Below are 19,979 nucleotides of genomic sequence, written 5' to 3' on the forward strand. Positions count from 1 at the left end.
AGAGCATGGCTAGCTCCACAAAAATGGTATTTAGGGAACTATAGCAACTGCAGCCAACTCCACATGTATGCCACACATAGGGAGTATCTATAGGGACTAAAACAGAATAGATTGGCCTAATAGCCAGGACATTTAGTGGATCCACAGTGGCCTATATTACTGTAATGTATGCAATACTTATCATGCCAAAAAGTGCATAGGCCTACTTGATTAGGTTAGTGTCATACTGTATACAGTACATAGTGATATACAGTTAATATACACAACAAAAATTATGTGGACACCTGCTCATCGAACATCTCATTCCAAAGTCATGGGCATTAATATGGATTTGGTCCCCCCTTTGCTGCTATAACAGCCTCCACTCTTGTGGGAAGGCTTTCCGCTAGATGTTGGAACATTGCTGCGGGCACTTGCTTCTATTCAGCTGCAAGAGCATTAGTGAGGTCGGCACTGATGTTGGGCGATTAAGCCTGGCTCGCAGTCAGCATTCCAATTGATCCCAAAGGTGTTCAATGGGGTTGAGGTCAGGGCTCTGTACAGACCAGTCAAGTTCTTCCACACCGATCTCGACAAAACATTTCTGTATGGACCTCGCTTTGTGCACAGGGGCATTGTCATGCTGAAACTGTTGCCACAAAGTTGGAAGCACAGAATCGTCTAGAATGTCATTGTATGCTGTAGGGTTAATATTTTCATTCACTGGAACTAAGGGGCCTAGCCCAAACCATGAAAACAGCCCCAGACCATTATTCCTCCTCCACCAAACTTTACAGTTGGCACTATGAATTCGGGCAGGTAGCATGGTGAAGCGTGATTYATCACTCAAGAGAACGCTGTTTCCACTGCTCCAGAGTCCAATGGCGGCGAGCATTACACCGCTCCAGCTGACGCTTGGCATTGCACATGGTGATCTTAGGATTGTGTGCGGCTGCGTGGCCATGGAAACCTTTTTCATGATGCTCTCGACAAACAGTTATTGTGCTGACATTGCTTCCAGAGGCAGTTTGGAACTCTGTAGTGAGTGTTGCAACCGAGGACAGATGATTTTTACCCACTACGCGCTTCATCCTATGACGGTGACGCGTTGAAAGTCACTGAGCTCTTCAGTAAGGCCATTCTACTGCCAATGTTTGTCTATGGAGATTGCATGGCTGTGTGCTTGATTTTATACACCTGACAGCAACAGTTGTGGCTGAGATAGCTGAATCCACTCATTTAAAAGGGGTGTCCACATACATTTGAACATTTTATCATTCTACTATATAGATCTCGATGTGATTCTACAACAATATCAGTATCACTGAGGGTGATCAGGAGTGTACAGGGGCCTACAGGGAGATGGGKGTGTGTGTGTGTGTGTGTGTGTACGTGTACGTGTACGTGTATACGTGTGTGTGCCTGTCTCCCCGACTGGAAGCCCCGTTCTCTTGATAGTGTGGTGAGGAAGATGACATTGAAAAGGATCGTTTCCCAGCTCTCTGCGGTGGGGAGCGGAATTGCTAAATTGAAGGATTCTTCACGGAGAGCACCTTCTCTTTTAGTGCCTCTGAGCTCTTCCCTTGATACATTTCACACAAGCATCCATTTATCAGAGCGGGGTGCTTTCACCACCGCGCACGGATCGGAACCACCGCACAGCATATGCTACAGAAATAAAATAGAATTTTCGAAATTCTAAATGATACCCTTCAATCAGCTGTGTGTGAGAGGGTTTATGTGTAAATCTGAGATCGTGTGTTAGTGATGCACATGTCAGCTGTTTATTCACTGCACCAGCCCGCAATTGGTAATAACCCATCCGCAACCGCCCATCTATATGTGATATAGTAAACATCTGAGGCCAGCACCCAACCCAAACCAGAAAATAAATAAAATACGCGGTACAGTCAGAGATGGCGTTTTCTTTGCCTTTTTAGATAGGTCTGTCTTTCTGCTAATAATTTTCAATATTTTGGTATGCAGTTTGTTAGTCAACTTGTCTATAATAAGATGCATGCAGCTTCTCTTCTGCCATTACTTGTTGCCCTAGAAGACTAAATAAACCCTTACTCACCAGAATCATTTAATACATCAATAGAATGAATGCTTCAATGTACACTGAACAAAAATATAAACGCAACATGCAAGATTTTACTGAGTTACAGTTCATATAAGGAAATCAGTTAATTAAAATAAATTCATTAGGCCCTATTCTATGGATTTTTCATGACTGGGAATAGAGATATGCATTTGTTGGTCACAGATACCTTTTTGAAAAAAGTAGGTGCGTGGATCAGAAAACCAGTGAGTATGCAGGCCATGGAAGAACTGGGACATTTTCAGCTTCCAGGAATTGTGTACAGATCTTTGCGACATGGGGCCATGAATTATCATGCTGAAACATGAGGTGATGGCTGCGGATTAATGGCACGACATTAGCGTGCATCACGATCTCGTCACAGTATCTCTGTGTATTCAAATTGCCATTGATAAAATACAATTGTGTTCATTCTCCGTAGCTTATGCCTGCCCGTACCATAACCCTAACGCCACCATGGGGCACTCTGTTCATAACGTTGACATCAACAAATCGCTAGCATACACGACGTGATCTGCCTAGTACAGTTAAAACCAGGATTAACCTGTGAAGAGCATACTTCCCCAGCGTGCCAGTGGCCATCGAAGGTGAGCATTTACAGTCAGGTCAAGACCCTGGTGAGAATGATGAGCATGCAGATGAGCTTCCCTGAGATGGTTTATGACAGTTTGTGCAGAAATTCTTTGGTTGTGCAAACTCAAAGTTTCATCAGCTGTCCGGGTGGCTGCTCTCAGACCATCCCACAGGTGAATTACCCAGATGTGGATGTCCTGGGCTGGCGTGGTTACATGTTGTCTGCCGTTGTGAGGCCAGTTGGACTTACTGCCAAATTCTCTAAAACAACGTTGGAGGTGGCTTATGGTAGAGATATTAACCTTAAATTATCTGGCAACTACTCTGGTGGACATTCCTGCAGTCAGCATGCCAATTGCATGCTCCCTCATAACTTGAGACATCTGTGGCATTGTGTTGTGTGACAGAACTGCACATTTTAGAGTAGACTTGTATTGTTCCCAGCACAAGGTGCACCTGTGTAATGATCATGCTGTTTAATCAGCTTCTTGATATCTAACAGGTGTGGCATGAATGGATTATCTTGGCAAAAAAATGCTCACTAATAGGGATGTAAACAAATTTGTGCACAAAATTTGAGAGAAATAAGCTTTTTGTGTGCATCAAGCATTTCTGGGCTCTTTTATTTGTTTTCCCTTTCCTCCTTTATCTCTGTTTCTCTTGCTCAGCAAAGATGTTTCGGGACCGGGAATAACATGCAATTACTCAAATAAAAACAGAACCATTTCCAAATGGCATCAGTTTGACTGGTTTTAAGGAAATKAAATGCTGTTAAAATGACCCAACATATTTTGATAAGATTTCAGTTCAGCTTGGATGCATATTTTATGTGCTTGAAATACTATCAGCTTTTATGATGCTGATAAAGATAGCACCTTTACAGACGGTCCCTAACTGTGCATTCATTTTTTCAAAATGTATATTTGGTGTAAAATTTTACTGCAAGAAATGCTTAATGCTGCAGGAGGTAATATTATATTTGGCTATGTGAGAGGTTATAGACCTACAGTCAGTGTCCAGATTTCAGTTAGGCTACAATTCCATTTAACCCATCTGAACAGTACTGTTCCCTTGATGCAATTTTGAAGACCCTGTTTTGTGACTGTCGAATTTGTTTAGCGCCACAATCAGCAAAGATTACATAGTCGGCACTGCTACCATCCTCTTTCAACACTTCACCAAATCTTTCCCAAACATTGGAATACTGTTCTGGCCCTCCCTGGTCTTTATTTTCATCTCTCCATTTCACAGCTTTTCTGTTATTAAATTTAACTCCGACAATGTCCCTTTTGCCTCAGTGGATAGACATGAACTTTTTCTCCTCCCAAAAGTTCCCAAAATAATTTGGCAATTGGCATGTATTCTGCACTACAGTTAGGTCCTAAGGCATATGCTACACACTAACGAGAGATAAAAAAATAATGAAAGAAAAACCTCAAAGTGGCCTATAGATATGAATTGTACAAGAATTATACATATTTGGATTTTTAATACATTGTTTTCTATTTATTCAACCTGCCAGCCACCCACTCGCCCTTCATCCACACAATATTTCATGACCCTAAACCCACCTGCGTATATAACCGCAGGGACCTGCACATCACAAGTGTGAAGACCCACCTCGAAATCCGACACCAGTCCAGGTATCAAGGATTTCGGGAGATTCCTTCAAAACTGGCCACTAGGGGCAACATTGAGCAAACCAGGGTGCAGCCGCAGCATGAGGAGCAACCTTGGGGGTCCTAAACATTTTATGTTTGGAGCAACATCGACATTTGACGTTTGGAGAAACGTAGGCAACGTAGGAATCTGAAGTCAAATTGGTCAAACTGGGAGACCTTGTTGATGTGCGTGCACAAGTGTGTGCAAGCATGCGAGTGCAGCCTATGTGCRTGTGTGTGCATCTGTTGTTGGGATTCATAGTGCATGGACTTTTTCACACAGAAGTACTGATGGTGTATGTAACTGCAGGAAGCAGAGAGCCTGTTCTCTCCCAGAAATGTGTGCAGGTAGCAGCCGCAGGGAAATCAATGTATGTGTAAGCAAGCGTGTGTATTTATACATGTGTCAGTGTGAACTGTACTATGTGGCTACATGCATGTAGGTGCTAAATCTGGCTGGGCCAGATGCGTCCGCCCACGTGGGAGTGATGTAAAATGACATGGCAATGAATCTGGTTAGGTTCCAGAAAATGTATGAGACCCGTTTGTTAAAGGATGCTAGGAGGTAGAGGGAATGAAAGGATAAGGTGGAGCATCGGTTGGAGCATCTTGTAGAACTGCTGGAATACTTGGAAAGCTTCCTGCAACTTGATTCATCATCATTTTTAATATGGTGCTCTGGCTTGGCTCCTATAAAGTAAAGGAATGTTATGCAGTGGTTTAAAAGTACTCCTTAAGTCTTTTTTGGGGGTATCTACTTTACTATTTATATTTTTGACAACTTTTACTTCACTACATTCCTAAAGAAAAGAATGTACTTTTTACTCCACACATTTTCCCTGACACCCAAAAGTACTCGTTACATTTGGAACCCTTAGCAGGACAGGAAAATGGTCCAATTCATGCATCAAGAGAACATCACCTGGTCATCCCTACTGCCTCTGATCTGACAGACTCACTAAACACAAACACTTCATTTGTAAATGATGTCTGAGTGTTGGAGTGTGCCCCTGGCTATCTGTAAATGATGTCTGAGTGTTGGAGTGTGCCCCTGGCTATCTGTAAATGATGTCTGAGTGTTGGAGTGTGCTCCTGGCTATCTGTAAATGATGTCTGAGTGTTGGAGTGTGCCCCTGGCTATCTGTAAAAAAAAAAGTACAATTGTGGCATCTGATTTTTGTTTATATAAGCAATTTGAAATGATTTATACTTTTACTTTTGATACTTAAGTATATTTAAAACCAAATACTTTTATACTTTTACTCAAATAGTATTTTACTGGGTGACGTTCACTTTTACTTGAGTAATTTTCTATTAAGGTATCTTTACTCTTACTCAAGTATGACAATTGGGTACTTTTTCCACCACTGATGTTATGATGAAACCATTGCGTCTGGGTAGATCTATCCTCACGATCTATCCACATCAAGGCCAGTGTGTTAGCGTCTTTATCTCTACGTGTGTGTGTAAACACTCCCTTGTGTACAATTTCTTTCTGTCACATCTGCTCCTGCCACGTCCTCTAGTGCTCATCCAGTGTCTCCTTGACCTGCCGCCACTCCCCCAGTGCTCTCTCCCTCTCCCTCTGTGTGTGATTGTGTGGGCGGAGACAGGTGTGCTGGAGTCAGAGCAGATCCCCACCAGCTGCAACCTGTTCCACAATCAAGACCTCTACAAATACTCAGTCCTGCCACTTCCACACTGCCAGATTGTAATMTCTGCCCAGTCAGTTCATGTTTCTAGCTGTTTGTTCCTGTTGTGCCTGTTTTCCCTTGCCTGACGCTGATTTCCTCTCCGCTACAGTTCTGTCCGCTCTGACTCTGGTCCCTGTCTCCAGTAAGACTTCTCATCAGTCCTGCTACTCTGTCCTGGATTCCCCACTCTACGCTCCTTTGGATTCTCCTCCGGACCTGCTAACCCTGTCCCCACACCTCTCGCTCCAGCCTCCAAACCTGGTTTCCAGCAACCCGCCCGAGCTTCCCCTGGCCTGCACTCAATCTTCCCCCCTGTGTTTCAATAAATACCTTGGTTACCTCATCCCAGTCTCCTCGTCTGAGTCTGCTCTTGGGTTCACCTGTTCCGCTCCGCGTGACACTTTCTCTGTGTGTGTACAGTGTACAGTGTATGTACTATGTCTGCTAGAACTATGACTGTGAATGTCAGTGGTGTAGATTTGGCCCTGAGGGGCCACTGTAGCTGTGCTGAGACCAGAGTTATAAGGTTGCTGTTTGTCCCTGTCTGCCTGCATGCCATGGGACGCCTGCCTGATCGAGTGACGCCTTAATGCAAGGTCGCAGTCGACGTGCTCAGCTCTGCCGGTATCAGTGTCACAGAGGATGCATCTCAAATGGCACCCTAATGGGGAATAGGGTGCCATTGAGATGCAGTCACAAGGATTTTACTGAGCAGACTACACCATCTCTCTACGTCTGACCTCTCAATGGATTAAACAACCCCACTACAAAGCAACACTCAACGGGCATGCTTTGAATGGGTAATGTTGTACAACGGAGCCTGAAGAGTTAAAGTTAGGGGTCACAAACCCCTAGTTTTCCCCTTTTTTTATACCGTTGTCTACTGTAGTTTATGAAAATAGGTGTCAATACAACCTGAATTTGTTTAATATCCTACAGTGGATATTCAGGGCTACAGACTGAGGAAAATATAGTACTTAGACCTAGTCATGACAGTGAAGACCCAGCTCCACAGTGAAGACCTGGCTATACAGTATGACGGCATAATGCACAGCTAGCTACAACTAGTGCTTTCCTTTCACACATCGGCTTTAATTGGTGAACCCTGAATCTAACCTCCTGTATTAGCCAGCTGAAGTGAGAAGGAGGCTAGCAAGGTCGGACTCATTTACTTCTTGTGCAACACTGATAAATGACCCCTGGGAAATGAACGCCAGAGCAGTGTGTTTTTCAAGTTGTCTTTGCTGAGTAATTATGAGACATGTGCGTTATTGTAGTAAGGTGCGGCATTAGCGTCCGTCGGGATGTCTACGAGTCTGTATGGTCGTATTCTGCTCCTCGATAGCTTCACAAAGAGCTGCTCTGCCCACGCTCAGACCCACCCGGGTAATGGGTGAAGCATAACAGGGCTGGCGCACCCTAAGCCTCTCTCTGCTTTTCCTGCTGCCGCAGATAAGAGAAAGAGCTCAGAGAGAGCTTCTGACAGCCCTGTCTCTCTTTCATGCTCTTTTCTTCAAGCACTTTGGGTGAATCAGTGAAAAGGCTTGAAATTTGAGTCACCATCCTCCCCCTCCCCCTCTCCCCCTCACCTGAGCAGGCATGACCACTTGGCAGCAGTTTGGGCGGCAGTCTCCTTTGTGAGCTGCTTTAACTTGATGTGCTCCTCTGCATGTGTAATAACACGCCCACTCCTGGTAATAAGCTGAATAAACCCAGGTGTTCTTTTGATGAGATCCCATGTGTACCACATTTATGTCCTACTTCTTCTACAGCATCTGGAGAGAGAGAGAGAGAGAGAGGGCCAGACAATCCCTATAGGGGAGCCTATCCCTGAAGAAAAATGTATTTGTAACAGAAAACAAAACCGTTCAAAACTGCTAGGGCTTGTGTGTGTGTGTGTGTGTGTGTGTACATAATTTATTTGTGAGTTTTTCTGTGTTCAATACTGTCAGGAACTGTATTTGAAACTATAACACAAAGGAAAACAAGGAAGAGAAAGGAGTCGACTGTTACAAGGTGAAAACAGTTTTAAGGCTTCTCTTATATACACTGCTACTTCTCCAGCAGGTTATGTTGTAGATAGATTGTTACAGCAGTCTGAACAAATACCACCCCCTTCAGTGCCTTTCTGTACATTCATATTTTATTTTCCTGTGAACCTTTCTCTTGGAAGACATGTTTGAAGGGCCACATAACAATCAGTAGCTGGGCAAGAGTCTTTCTGCATTGGGTGAAAATAAGACACRGTTCACCGTTTACATTTTTGCTCAGGGACCTGTGGGAGTGGGCAAGTGTTCCTTTGCACAAACTCAGCATGCCATTGTAGATAACTGAATAAAAAAAGATATATTTATTTTAACCAAAAACTACAGTCAGTACAGCTCCCCTTAGTTAAAAGTGGCATTAACGTATTTACTATTTTTTAATTAATCAGAATTAGAGCCCTGCACGGGCATGAATTTTCAGCCCTACCCTACACAGTCCCGATTGTTTCTAACAAATGTAAAGCCCGGCTCTGCCTGAAACCCGGAATCAGAAATAACTCCCTCAGTTAGTAAATCCATTAGCTGCTCCTCTCTGTCTGTCACTCACTCAAGACACATGAGAGAGCAGTCAGATATGACTGTACAGTCGTGGCCAAAAGTTGAGAATTACACAAATATAAATTTTCACAAAGTCTGCTGCCTCAGTTTGTATGATGGCAATTTGCATATACTCCAGAATGTTATGAAGAGTGATCAGATGAATTGCAATTAATTGCAAAGTCCCTCTTTGCCATGCAAATGAACTGAATCCCCAAAAAACATAGCCACGGCATTTCAGCCCTGCCACAAAAGGACCAGCTGACATCATGTCAGTGATTCTCTCGTTAACACAGGTGTGAGTGTTGACGAGGACAAGGCTGGAGATCACTCTGTCATGCTGATTGAGTTCGAATAACAGACTGGAAGCTTCAAAAGGAGGGTGGTGCTTTTAATCATTGTTCTTCCTCTGTCAACCATGGTTACCTGCAAGGAAACACGTGCCGTCATCATTGCTTTGCACAAAAGGGCTTCACAGGCAAGGATATTGCTGCCAGTAAGATTGCACCTAAATCAACCATTTATCGAATCATCAAGAACTTCATGGAGAGCGGTTCAATTGTTGTGAAGAAGGCTTCAGGGTGCCAAAGAAAGTCCAGCAAGCACCAGGACTGTCTCCAAAACTTGATTCAGCTGTGGGATCGGAGCACCACCAGTACAGAGCTTGCTCAGGAATGGCAGCAGGCAGGTGCATGCACAGTGAGGCAAAGACGTTTGGAGGATGACCTGGTGTCAAGAGGAGCACCAAAGAAGCCACTTCTCTCCAGGAAAAACATCAGGGACAGACTGATATTCTGCAAAAGGTACAGGGATTGGACTGCTGAGGACTGGGGTAAAGTTATTTTCTCTGATGAATCCCCTTTCCGATTGTTTGGGGCATCCAGAAAAAAGCTTGTCCGGAGAAGACAAGGTGAGCGCTACCATCAGTCCTGTGTCATGCAAACAGTAAAGCATCCTGAGACCATTCATGTGTGGGGTTGCTTCTCAGCCAAGGGAGTGGTCTCACTCACAATTTTGCCTAAGAACACAGCCATGAAAAAAGAATGGTACCAACACATCCTCCGAGAGCAACTTCTCCCAACCATCCAGGAACAGTTTGGTGACGGAAATTCCTTTTCCAGCATGATGGAGCACCTTGCCATAAGGCAAAAGTGATAACTAAGTAGCTCGGGGAACAAAACATCAATATTTTGGGTCCATGGCCAGGAAACTCCCCAGACCTTAATCCCATTGAGAACTTGTGGTCAATCCTCAAGAGGCGGGTGGACAAACAAAAACCCACAGATTCTGGCAAACTCCAAGCATTGATTATGCAGGAATGGGCTGCCATCAGTCAGGATGTGGCCCAGAAGTTAATTGACAGCATGCCAGGGCGGATTGCAGAGGTCTTGAAAAAGAAGGGTCAACACTGCAAATATTGACTCTTTCCATCAACTTCATGTAATTGTCAATAAAAGCCTTTGACACGTATGAAATGCTTGTAATTATACTTCAGTATTCCATAGTAACATCTGACAAAAATATCTAAAGACACTGAAGCAGCAAACTTTGTGGAAATTAATATTTGTGTCATTCTGAAAACTTTTGGCCACGACTGTACTGCGCAGCAGAGCACGCACAAATGGCTCAGCTTCAACATTTTAATGATCAGTTTAGTGATACCCGAGCTCTGCCCGTACCCTAGTTATTGATGAAAAAAACAGGCCCTACCTGGCCCTAATCCAGGGGTTCTCAAACGTTTTTGGCCCAAACCCACATTTGACATCACACCTATGTGAAAAAATTATGCAATTAACAGCCTGTGTTTACTTTTTTATTTGGGGCTATGGCAGTCAATTTAAAAACGTTCTAACAGTATTTCTGATTGTCTTCTCAACTCACCATCACATACTTTTAATGTGGGGCAGTCAATAGCAAATGAGTCTGACATTATGTCTCTTAACTCACCACCACTAATGAGATGGGTGTGCTTGATACATGTCGCGTCGGAGCTTCTTAACAGTCAGGGCGCTTGGTCGACAGTGCACACATCTCTGCTGTCACATCCAACCTGGGTGGATATTTGGTTTTAATGCAGACGAGAGCACTGAATCCAGATATGAGCTGGCGAAGAGCAGCCTACCGTGAGTTTCATGGTGCTTTCAGACGGCTGAGAACTCAGAAAAATAAGAGGTCAAATCATGACGTCAGTGATAATCAGGTCGGAAATTCTGAGGTCTAGAAAGAGGCCCGAGTTCCCGAGTTGGAATTCCAAGTTGGACGGCTGTTCAAATAGATTTTTCCCAGTCGGAGCTCGTTTCTTTCCGAGTTCCCAGTTGTCTTGAACGCACTGAAGTCGGAGATTTCAGAGTTCCCAGTTGTTTTGAATGCGGCATACATTTTCAGAGGGACACATGACAGCTCGATCAGCTGTTCGATTTAACTTACCATTATGTCAACTGAGCCAGGATCACAGTTAAATGGATTGGGAAGTAAGCCCGTCCCAAAGTGAGCAGTCATCCCTCGCAGTGGTGTAAAGTACTTAAGTAAAAAATACTTGAAAGTACTACTCAAGTAGTTTTTTGGGTATCTGTATTTTACGATGTATATTTTTGGCAACTTTTACTTTTACTTCACTATATTCCTAAAGAAAATGATGTACTTTCTCAGCGTTCTGTGCTCAGCTCTTTTACCGCCAGTTGCTCTTGGTGTATCATACAATGTGTCCATATGGCAGAGGGAGACATATTCATAACAAGAGTGCAGAGGTCTGCCCTCCGTCCCGACATAGGAAGAGCCGCAGCTGTGCAAAAGCCCACCATTCGATCCCATATGGAATCTGTTTTTTGGCAAAATAGCCACGCAGCACACTGTACGCCGTTTCATGCTCGGGAATATTGAGACAGAACAATATGTCCTCGTAACTACCATCCCCCGACAAAAGTCAATGCATAGGCATCTCGGCCCTCACAGCTAACGTACAATTGAAGAGCCTAAGCAGTTTTTTTTGAGTCAGTCAAAGTTTCCTATTGATTACTAGCAATAGAATCAATTATTTGTTTAACAGTGTTATCAGACAAAGGTATTGATGTGAGTTTCTGTGCCTGTGGCTCTGCCTCCCCACACATTGTTTTCACCATATGAACTGCAGCCGGTAATATCAAAGTCTGCAATAGTGTGCGGTTTCATAGCGTAGCGGGCTATGCCATTCACTTTTGGAATGATTCAAGTGCAATGGTCAAGTGTGGCCTTTTCCCATGATCTAGGGGCGCTCTCTTGTTTAATTTTATCATTTAGATCTCGAGACAACTGATATAAAGTGTTTTTTCTCAAAGTTGCTGGGATGTCACGTGTCCTACTTATATCAGTACACGCGTAACAACCTAAGTATTATGAAACTTCTGTTAGATCAAATAATCCTCACGTAGCAAATAAGCCATTCCATTTTTTGTTGACCAAATTCGACACTCATTGATTTCTAAACAAAACTCCTTGCTTGGTGCGCGAACAAAACAGCGCCACCTGCTGGAGAACACAGATATTTGGCCTAGTTATCCCTCTCGCATCGTCTCTTCCTCTCTGCTGAATTGGCTCACGGGGCTGAAATAGACAGCTCAGTGGTACTGAAATGGCTCATGTGGATGAAATGGACAGCTATGTGGTGCTGAAACGTCTCAAGTCCTGTACAAGCTGCCTGACAGCCTGCAACATCTTTGTAAATAATGCACTTTAGCTTGCTTTCTATGTGTGGAACCCCTCATTATATCACTTTGGTCCATCCGCCTGCTTGGTTTGAATCTGCTGTGGCCATTGGAGTCTTTTACCTGGGTAGGGTAGATCTCTCAGTGAGTGAAGAGGGAAAACTGTTGTGAGAGCTGCAAGGAGACATTTAACATCATTAGACCAGATGAGATTGCATTAAGTGCACGCTCCTATGCACGAACATAGGCAGGCATGCAGGGAAGCAAGCAGGCATTCACCCATGCAGTCCCACACGCACACCCATACACACTAAGGCTTGCATATGTCCTCTCTATGTAATGATCACTGGGTGAAGTCTGGCTCGCAGGGCTCTAAGTAGATGTGAATTTGGAGACAGTAACTCCAGAGCAAAGGCGTGGGGGTGGATGAGAGCCATTTCGTGACATTCACATGTAGCTGAAAGCAAAWATTTCATACCAACTCGGGCTGTCRCAAAATATGCCTGTCTGTCCTTACAACAAATACTTGTGTCCAAACTCACATGATAACTGAATCAACCGATTGGCCGGAACTACTGTGGATCTCTTTGATCCATTCCACATTGACGCTGTTCCCAGATCAGATCTGTTTTTCAGTGTCTTGTTTCAGTCTTAGCTGGAAGTGGGGGAAATGTGTTGATTTAGTTCTGTGTTTCCTTTCCTGATTACCTTTTGTAGGCTCTTGTTCATGCCTTTGTGCGTCCTATGGCTATGTCATATCCTTTGGAAATTCATTGTGAATTTATAAATAATGACTGTTTTTTACTCTCTCTTCTAGCAGTTTTTAGGTGGTAGAGTAAAATGCAAAGATTTAGTGATACTGACCAAACCCCGAAATGAATAGATAATACACAGCTACATCATAACTCCCTCATAGGGACTAGCTGCCTGATAAAGTTGCCTGTCTTGTTCACTGTCTGTATAAGAGATGTTAACCTGGTATATGAGGCTCCATGCTTTGCCCCAAGTCTCTCTGCCAAATGTTCCCTGCTAATGTCAACTTGTTTAATGTCCCATGTTCTGTCTACACAGCCAGGATGGTTGTAGGAATCCTGCTGAACGGGAACACTTTCAGAGGCTATGTAAGGCTCCTGTAGATATAGGTATATAGACTATAGATATAGACTAAACTATGTATCCTGAATAGATAGAACTTCATAGTCATACTACCGTATAGATCTAGTATAGTTGCCCATAACACCTATGGAACTTATTTGTCATGTTGGCATCTTTAGCTTAGTACAAAACTCTAGGTCCTGTCTAAACAGAAGGGATGTTCTATTTGAAGTTAATTTGATTCCTGTTTTTTTCCCCCCCCATTTTCAGGGTTCCTATGGGGAGTCCTAAACCTGGGATGCAGCTTGGCTATGGAGGGATGGCTGGAGGAATGGGTGGAGGGGGAGGTCAGAGACTGGCCAACCAAGAGAGCCACAGGCCGATGCAGCAATCTAGCTCAGGCCCCGACCATGGCTCTGGCCCAGGGATGGGTGCTGGGATAGGTGGCTGTCAGGGTCAGCATGGCCAGAGCCCCGGTCAGCCCGGTCAGCACGCCTCCAGACGGAACCTCCAGGTGGACTTCAGCAGCTCGGGAGGCCGGACGGGCCGCTCCTCCTCAGCGTCTCCGGACCGGGGGATCACCCCCACCTCGCCCTACTCGGTGCCTCAGATCGCCCCCATGCCCGTCAGCAAGCTGTGCCCCCTCTGCTCCACCACAGAGCTGACCCACCCGCCGGCCCTGCCAAACTACAACACCTGCACACAGTGCCGCTCCACCGTCTGCAACCAGTGTGGCTTCAACCCCAACCCCCATCTCACAGAAGTAAGTAAAAACCACTGCCTGTTAACATGCTGACTCTATTACAGCTATATCTAGGATCAGTTATCTATACCTTAATACTTAGGGAATTAAACCAGTCTACTAAACAGCTCAGCTCTTAAGGGGCATCTTACCCCATCACGTTAAGTCACAAAATTAGGCACATCCTCATATATCTAGACTCCTGTCTCTCTCATGCAGGCATGCACAGTCATTTTGACTTCTCCAATCTCTAAGTCCCAGACATAGAAAAGGCCCTTCCTTAATGAGTATGAAGGTCCTGTCCGCCGTCAGTGACCTATGACCTCTCTCTCAGAGGGAGCCCAGCAGAGCCTGCTGTCAGTAGTGTCTCCCGCCTGGCCGTCTTAGCGTCTCCGTCGGGCTCGCTCCCTGGCTCGTCAGCCTCTGTTTTGACAGCAGCCATTGACAGGAGAGTAACGGCGGGGCTGTCTCTCTGTCCTTCCCCTGAACATGTGGGCGGCACCAGGCAGGTGGGTTTCAGAGAGAGGAAGTGAGGGAGGCGGCACCGTGGCGTATTGTTTGCCCCGAGGATGCGGGTGAAGCGGTATTCTCTCCGGAGCGGTGAGAGCCTCCGAGGCACGGTGCCAATGCCACTGTAGTGTTGAGATGAGTTCTGGTCCCAACTGCCATCATGTTTTATTGTGAGGGATATTTATATGCATTATATTCTGAGAGCAGAACCGGGAGAAAGAGAATGTGGGGAAATTATGAAGAGAGAGTGGGAAGTGGAGTGTTAGAGAAACTGGGCCAAGAGCAAGAGATGGGAGGGAGAGAGAAATAGAGAGAGGGGAGGGAAGTAGAGAGAGAAGGGGGGAGAGCAAAGATAGCTAAGTGTATACAATTTGAAGAGCGTGTCTGTTCATGTATAAACTGATGATGGAATATGTATGTGCATGTTTACACTGTTAGTGATATGTACTATACAATATGCAGGCCATATTTTGTGATAAAGTGTGTGTTTGTGTATTTGTGATAAAGTGTGTGTGTGTGGGCTTGGTAAATGGCAGTAATTTCTCTCGAAGCGATGGCAAAGTCTCCATTAGTCTACTGAGGCAGGGTGTAGGGCAGAGGCTGGAGGGTGTAGGGCAGAGGCTGGAGGGTGTAGGGCAGAGGCTGGAGGGTGTAGGGCAGAGGCTGGAGGGTGTAGGGCAGAGGCTGGAGGGTGTAGGGCAGAGGCTGGAGGGTGTAGGATGAATGCCCGGAGGTGCACTTAGGTGTAATGTGAAGGGGCAGCAGAACAGAGGATGCGGAGAAAACATTCAGAAAACATTCCCCTCAGAGGAGGGAGGAAGAGAAAGGGAACATGAAAAAAGAGAGAATAGAGAAAAGGAGGATGGAAAAGAGGACGAATAAGAGGGAATGAAGAGAGAGACTGGAGAGGAAAAGGAGAAGGAGGTAGAGGAAGGAGTGAGGAGGGAAAAGAGAAGTTAAGCAGGATTTAAAACTAGGGGGATTAGGAAGAGGTAAGAGGAGAAGGAGATGTACGGGGAAGAGAGGGAGGTGTACGGGGAAGAGAGGGAGGTGTACGGGGAAGAGAGGGAGTGTAGGGAAGAGAGGGAGGTGTACGGGGAAGAGGGAGTGACGGGGAAGAGAGGGAGGTGATGGGAAGAGAAGTGTACGGGGTCGGAAGAGGAGGGAGGTGTACGGGGAAGAGAGGTGATGGTGTACGGAAGCTAGGGAGAGAGGGGGTACGGGGAAGAGAGGGAAGGTGTACGGGGAAGAGAGGGAGGTGTACGGGGGAGAGAGGGAGGTTGCGGGGAAGAGAGGGAGGTGTACGGGGGAGAGAGGGAGGGTGTACGGGGAGAGAGGGAGGTGTACGGGGGAGAGATGGGAGGTGTTACGGGAGAGGAGGGAGGTGTACAGGGGGAGAGAGGGAGAGGTACAGGGGAGAGAGGGAGAGGTACAGGGAGAGAGGGGAGAGGTACAGGGGAGAGAGGGAGAGGTACAGGGAGAGAGGGAGAGGTACAGGGGAGAGAGGAGAGGTAAGGGAGAGAGCGAGAGGTACAGGGAGAGAGGAGAGGTACAGGGGAGAGAGGGAGAGGGTTACAGGGAGAGTGAGGGAGGAGGTGTACAGGGAGCAGAGGGAGGTGTACAGGGAGAGAGGGAGGTGTACAGCGGGAGAGAGGGAGGTGTACAGGGGAGAGAGGGAGGTGTACAGGGGAGAGAGGGAGGTGTACAGGGGAGAGAGGGAAGAAAGTGAGGTGTGGGGTTTTTCACCTTTATTTAACCAGGTAGGCCAGTTGAGAACAAGTTCTCATTTACAACTGCGACCTGGCCAAAATAAAGCAAAGCAGTGTGACACAAACACAGAGTTACACATGGGATAAACAAATGTACAGTCAATAACACAATATAATTTTCTGGGGGAAAAAAATAGACATATTTAAGGGGAGAGAGGGAAGAGGGAGGTGTACGGGGAAGAGTACGGGGAAGCGGACGGGGAAGCGGACAAACTACATGTAGAGTCTTTGAGCAAATAGAAGTCAATCCCTATAACCTTTAAATCAACCCTTCTGCCAGTGTTCACCCTGTATGGATATAGGAGACACAGCTAACATTCATACATCTGCTTCTAACAGCTATTAAAACCGCTAAGTAAGTCAGTGGAGGTGGAGAATTTGGCCTGCAGTACAGATAGAGGGGAGCAATACGAGGCTGGCTGCCTCCCAAATTACACTCTTATATAGTAGTCTCCCCTGTAACTATTCCCCAGGTCGTTGCTGTAAATGAGAATGTGTTCTCAGTCAACTTACCTGATTAAATAAGGGTAAAATTAAAAAATGTAATACCAGAACCCACACACCCTATAAGTGCACTTTATAGGCAACAGGGTGCCACTTGGAAAACAACCAGTCTTCTTGAACCAGTCAAATTGCAGGAAATGAAAGACTCTTACCAGAGCTTCCCCCTCACCAATCATGTGAGTATAAACACTTCCACACTGTGTGTCTGTGTGTGTAAACATCACCATACGCCACCATATTGTGGAAGCCATTTACCGCCCTTTGACTCACTCTATGGTCTTAGCATGGCCGGCAGTGAACTGTTGTAATCTTGCTCTCCGCCTCTCACCTCTCAAATGTTCACCCATTACCTTCTCTTCTCTCTGGGTCTGTTCACTTCAAGACATTTGGTGCGTTCGTAAATTCACTCTGGAGTAAATAAATTCAGARCGTTTCACTATCGGAGCGTTCAGAGTGCACAGTTTTTTTTTTTTTTACTGACACCGGTCATATTGAGTGTTTGTGAATTCATCCGTTATTCTGCTCTCTGGGACACTCAGACGAGAGTGCTCTGAAATCAGAGTAGATAGAGCAAATTTACGAATGCACCCATTGTAAGCAACATCAGGCAAATTATAAATGGACATAAACTACTGGTCGAAAGTTTTAGAACACCTACTCATTCAAGGGTTTAACTTTATTTTTACATAATAGTGAAGACATCAAAACTATGAAATAACACATGGAATCGTGTAGTAACCAAAAAAGTGTTAAACAAATCAAAATATATTTTATATTTGAGATTTTTCAAAATAGCCACCATTTGCCTTGATGACAGATTTGCACACTCTTGGCATTCTCTCAACCAGCTTCATGAGTCCCGTCTGGTCCGTAAAAGTCAGTATGGACATACCCTTAAAACATTGGAAATAACTTCAAAACAACTGTTATTTTGCATGGGTTGTATTACCAACATAAATGATCACACACATAATAATATAACAAACAATGAGGTCTGGTTCCTCAAAAAGTCCCATACCTCTGGCCTAAGAGTCCAGCCCGGTAAAGGAGTTCAGTGAACTCAAGTGACCTTAGTCACGCAATGTTTGTCCGTTCATAAAAGTGTAGAGTAAACCCAGTCTCAATCATACAATCAAAATATCAACTATTTTTCCACACAACCATAAAGAGTATCAAATCTCAGTCATCTTCAACTGACCCCAAATCAACACAGTATAAATCACACTCAAACAAATTAAATACCGTATGCAAAACAGTTGTGGTCAGTCAGACAATCCAATCCTCCAGAGGAGAAAGGCCACGACGAAACAGCAGAGACCAGCTGATATGTGTAGTCTAAAGGAAGAAATGAGTGGATCCGATCCTGGTTAAACTTGAGACCAGGCTACAAAGCACACATTTAAATACAATTAAACAAACGGCGTAAAGAAGCTTTGGAATTGAGGGTTGAACACATCCTCATTCGCACCACCATCACAACCCCCTTTTTGCTCAGCTGATGCTGGCTCTTTAATTGGGAATTTACGGGGAAGCGCCCTATTGGAAGGAGAAGCACTATTTAATTGGGAATTAAAGGGGAAGCGCCCTATTGGAAGGAGAAGCACAGACGGTTCAGACAAATTCAGGGCCGTCACAACATGTTCATGTGCACTCTTGGCTTTTGCAGTGTTTTTCGTATCTTCTTGATACTGTAATTTAGTGTATTTAACAATGGCTCCTTGTTGCAGTGTTTACAAATGATTGAGCGACTTTAGTTACAGGGAGTAAATCCAGACATCTCAGTATATTCTCGCCAAATTCTGTGCATATAGTGTGAGGGTGGATCGTATAAGACATATATACAGCCTCAACCTTCTCTACCTCAATGTACCTGGGTTTACCCCCTCCTTCATTCAAATAAGCTTGGGTGCCAGTCTGTTTCTGCTCTCTTGACAACTCGTTGGAATTGTCATGCCATTTGGTGTGACAATGAGTGACAAGGAGTTGGCAAAAGAGCACAAACAGATCTGGGATCAGGTTAAATCCAAATCACATTGAACCTCATAACCCCTTCACCAGTGATATCAAGGTAATGAAGCACCTGTCGTATGGTTCCTCCCTCCTGCCTAATGTTTGTTGTTATTTGTGGCTGGGTGCTAAATTTAGACAGCATGCACGCCGTGCCGTTAATAGAGGTGTGTGTTCAGAGTCATTAGCTTCCACTAGAAGTCATCAGCTAGCTTCCCTCTGGCTCTGCTCTCTATCTCTCTCTCTCCTCTCTCTCGCTTTCTTTCTCTCTCACTCCTCGCTCCACTGAGCCTGTTGTACTTGCATGTCACGCAGCGAAGACAAGACACCACATTGCCCCAGACCCCTTTTACTCATTTACCCATAATCTTGCAGAGGTCCGGGACAGGAGCAGGTAGGTTGTCAATCACAAAGCAGCAGAGATGATGTAGAGTCTGTGTTGTTGTTGTTTAGGAGGAGAGAGGAGGGAGTACAGAGGAGCTGAAGGCCTTTGGATCCAAGCCAGTGTCAGGATAGATTTCCTTGTATAGAGCCACAGTGAGGCCTAGTACTGCTCACTCTCTCTCTTTCATTTAGCCTCTCTCTCTCTCCCTCTCGCCCTCTCTCTCTCTCATTTCCTTCTCATTCTCTCTCTCTTTCTGTCTCTCTCTCTTTTTCTCTCTCTCCCTTTCCCTCTCCCTCTCCCTCCCTCTGTCTCTCAGTGCCTGGGAAAATGTCAGTGTGTTTTTCCTGGCGGTGATGTCTCCATGTTTTATCTCAATGGAACATACTGTAATAAAACCAATGCTTTCTTACTTATTTGTTTGGTGAATACATTAGCTCCAGCCGCTTATATATTAAAGGGCATTGCATTAGAATCACATCGGACTTGATTTTGTTTTGGTACAGTAGCTATTACTTTACTGTACATGTCATTGTGTCTTTCTCAAAGCAAATAACCACTGACACATAACATAACCCAGTCCTAGAGCATTGCAATGTGTTTTGTGTTCTGTATAGATTGTCATTATACACCTTCTTCCTGTCTCTCTCCTTCATAATGACAATTAGTTTCCTTTGAATGTGTTCTGACATTTTGTCAT

At 44.9% G+C, this 19,979-nt stretch overlaps 1 protein-coding gene across 1 annotated transcript in view; it reads left to right on the top strand.

Moving 5' to 3' along the window:
• LOC111976891 (protein bassoon-like) overlaps positions 1-19,979 on the top strand; it is a 68,012-nt gene that overhangs the window by 22,980 nt on the left and 25,053 nt on the right. The window contains exon 2 of the mRNA XM_024006039.2: positions 13,636-14,128. Within this exon, the coding sequence (XP_023861807.2) occupies positions 13,636-14,128 (493 nt within the window). The remainder of the gene's footprint in view (positions 1-13,635; positions 14,129-19,979) is intronic.

Source organism: Salvelinus sp. IW2-2015, linkage group LG17 (assembly GCF_002910315.2).
Source record: "Salvelinus sp. IW2-2015 linkage group LG17, ASM291031v2, whole genome shotgun sequence".
Classification (NCBI taxonomy): domain Eukaryota; kingdom Metazoa; phylum Chordata; class Actinopteri; order Salmoniformes; family Salmonidae; genus Salvelinus; species Salvelinus sp. IW2-2015.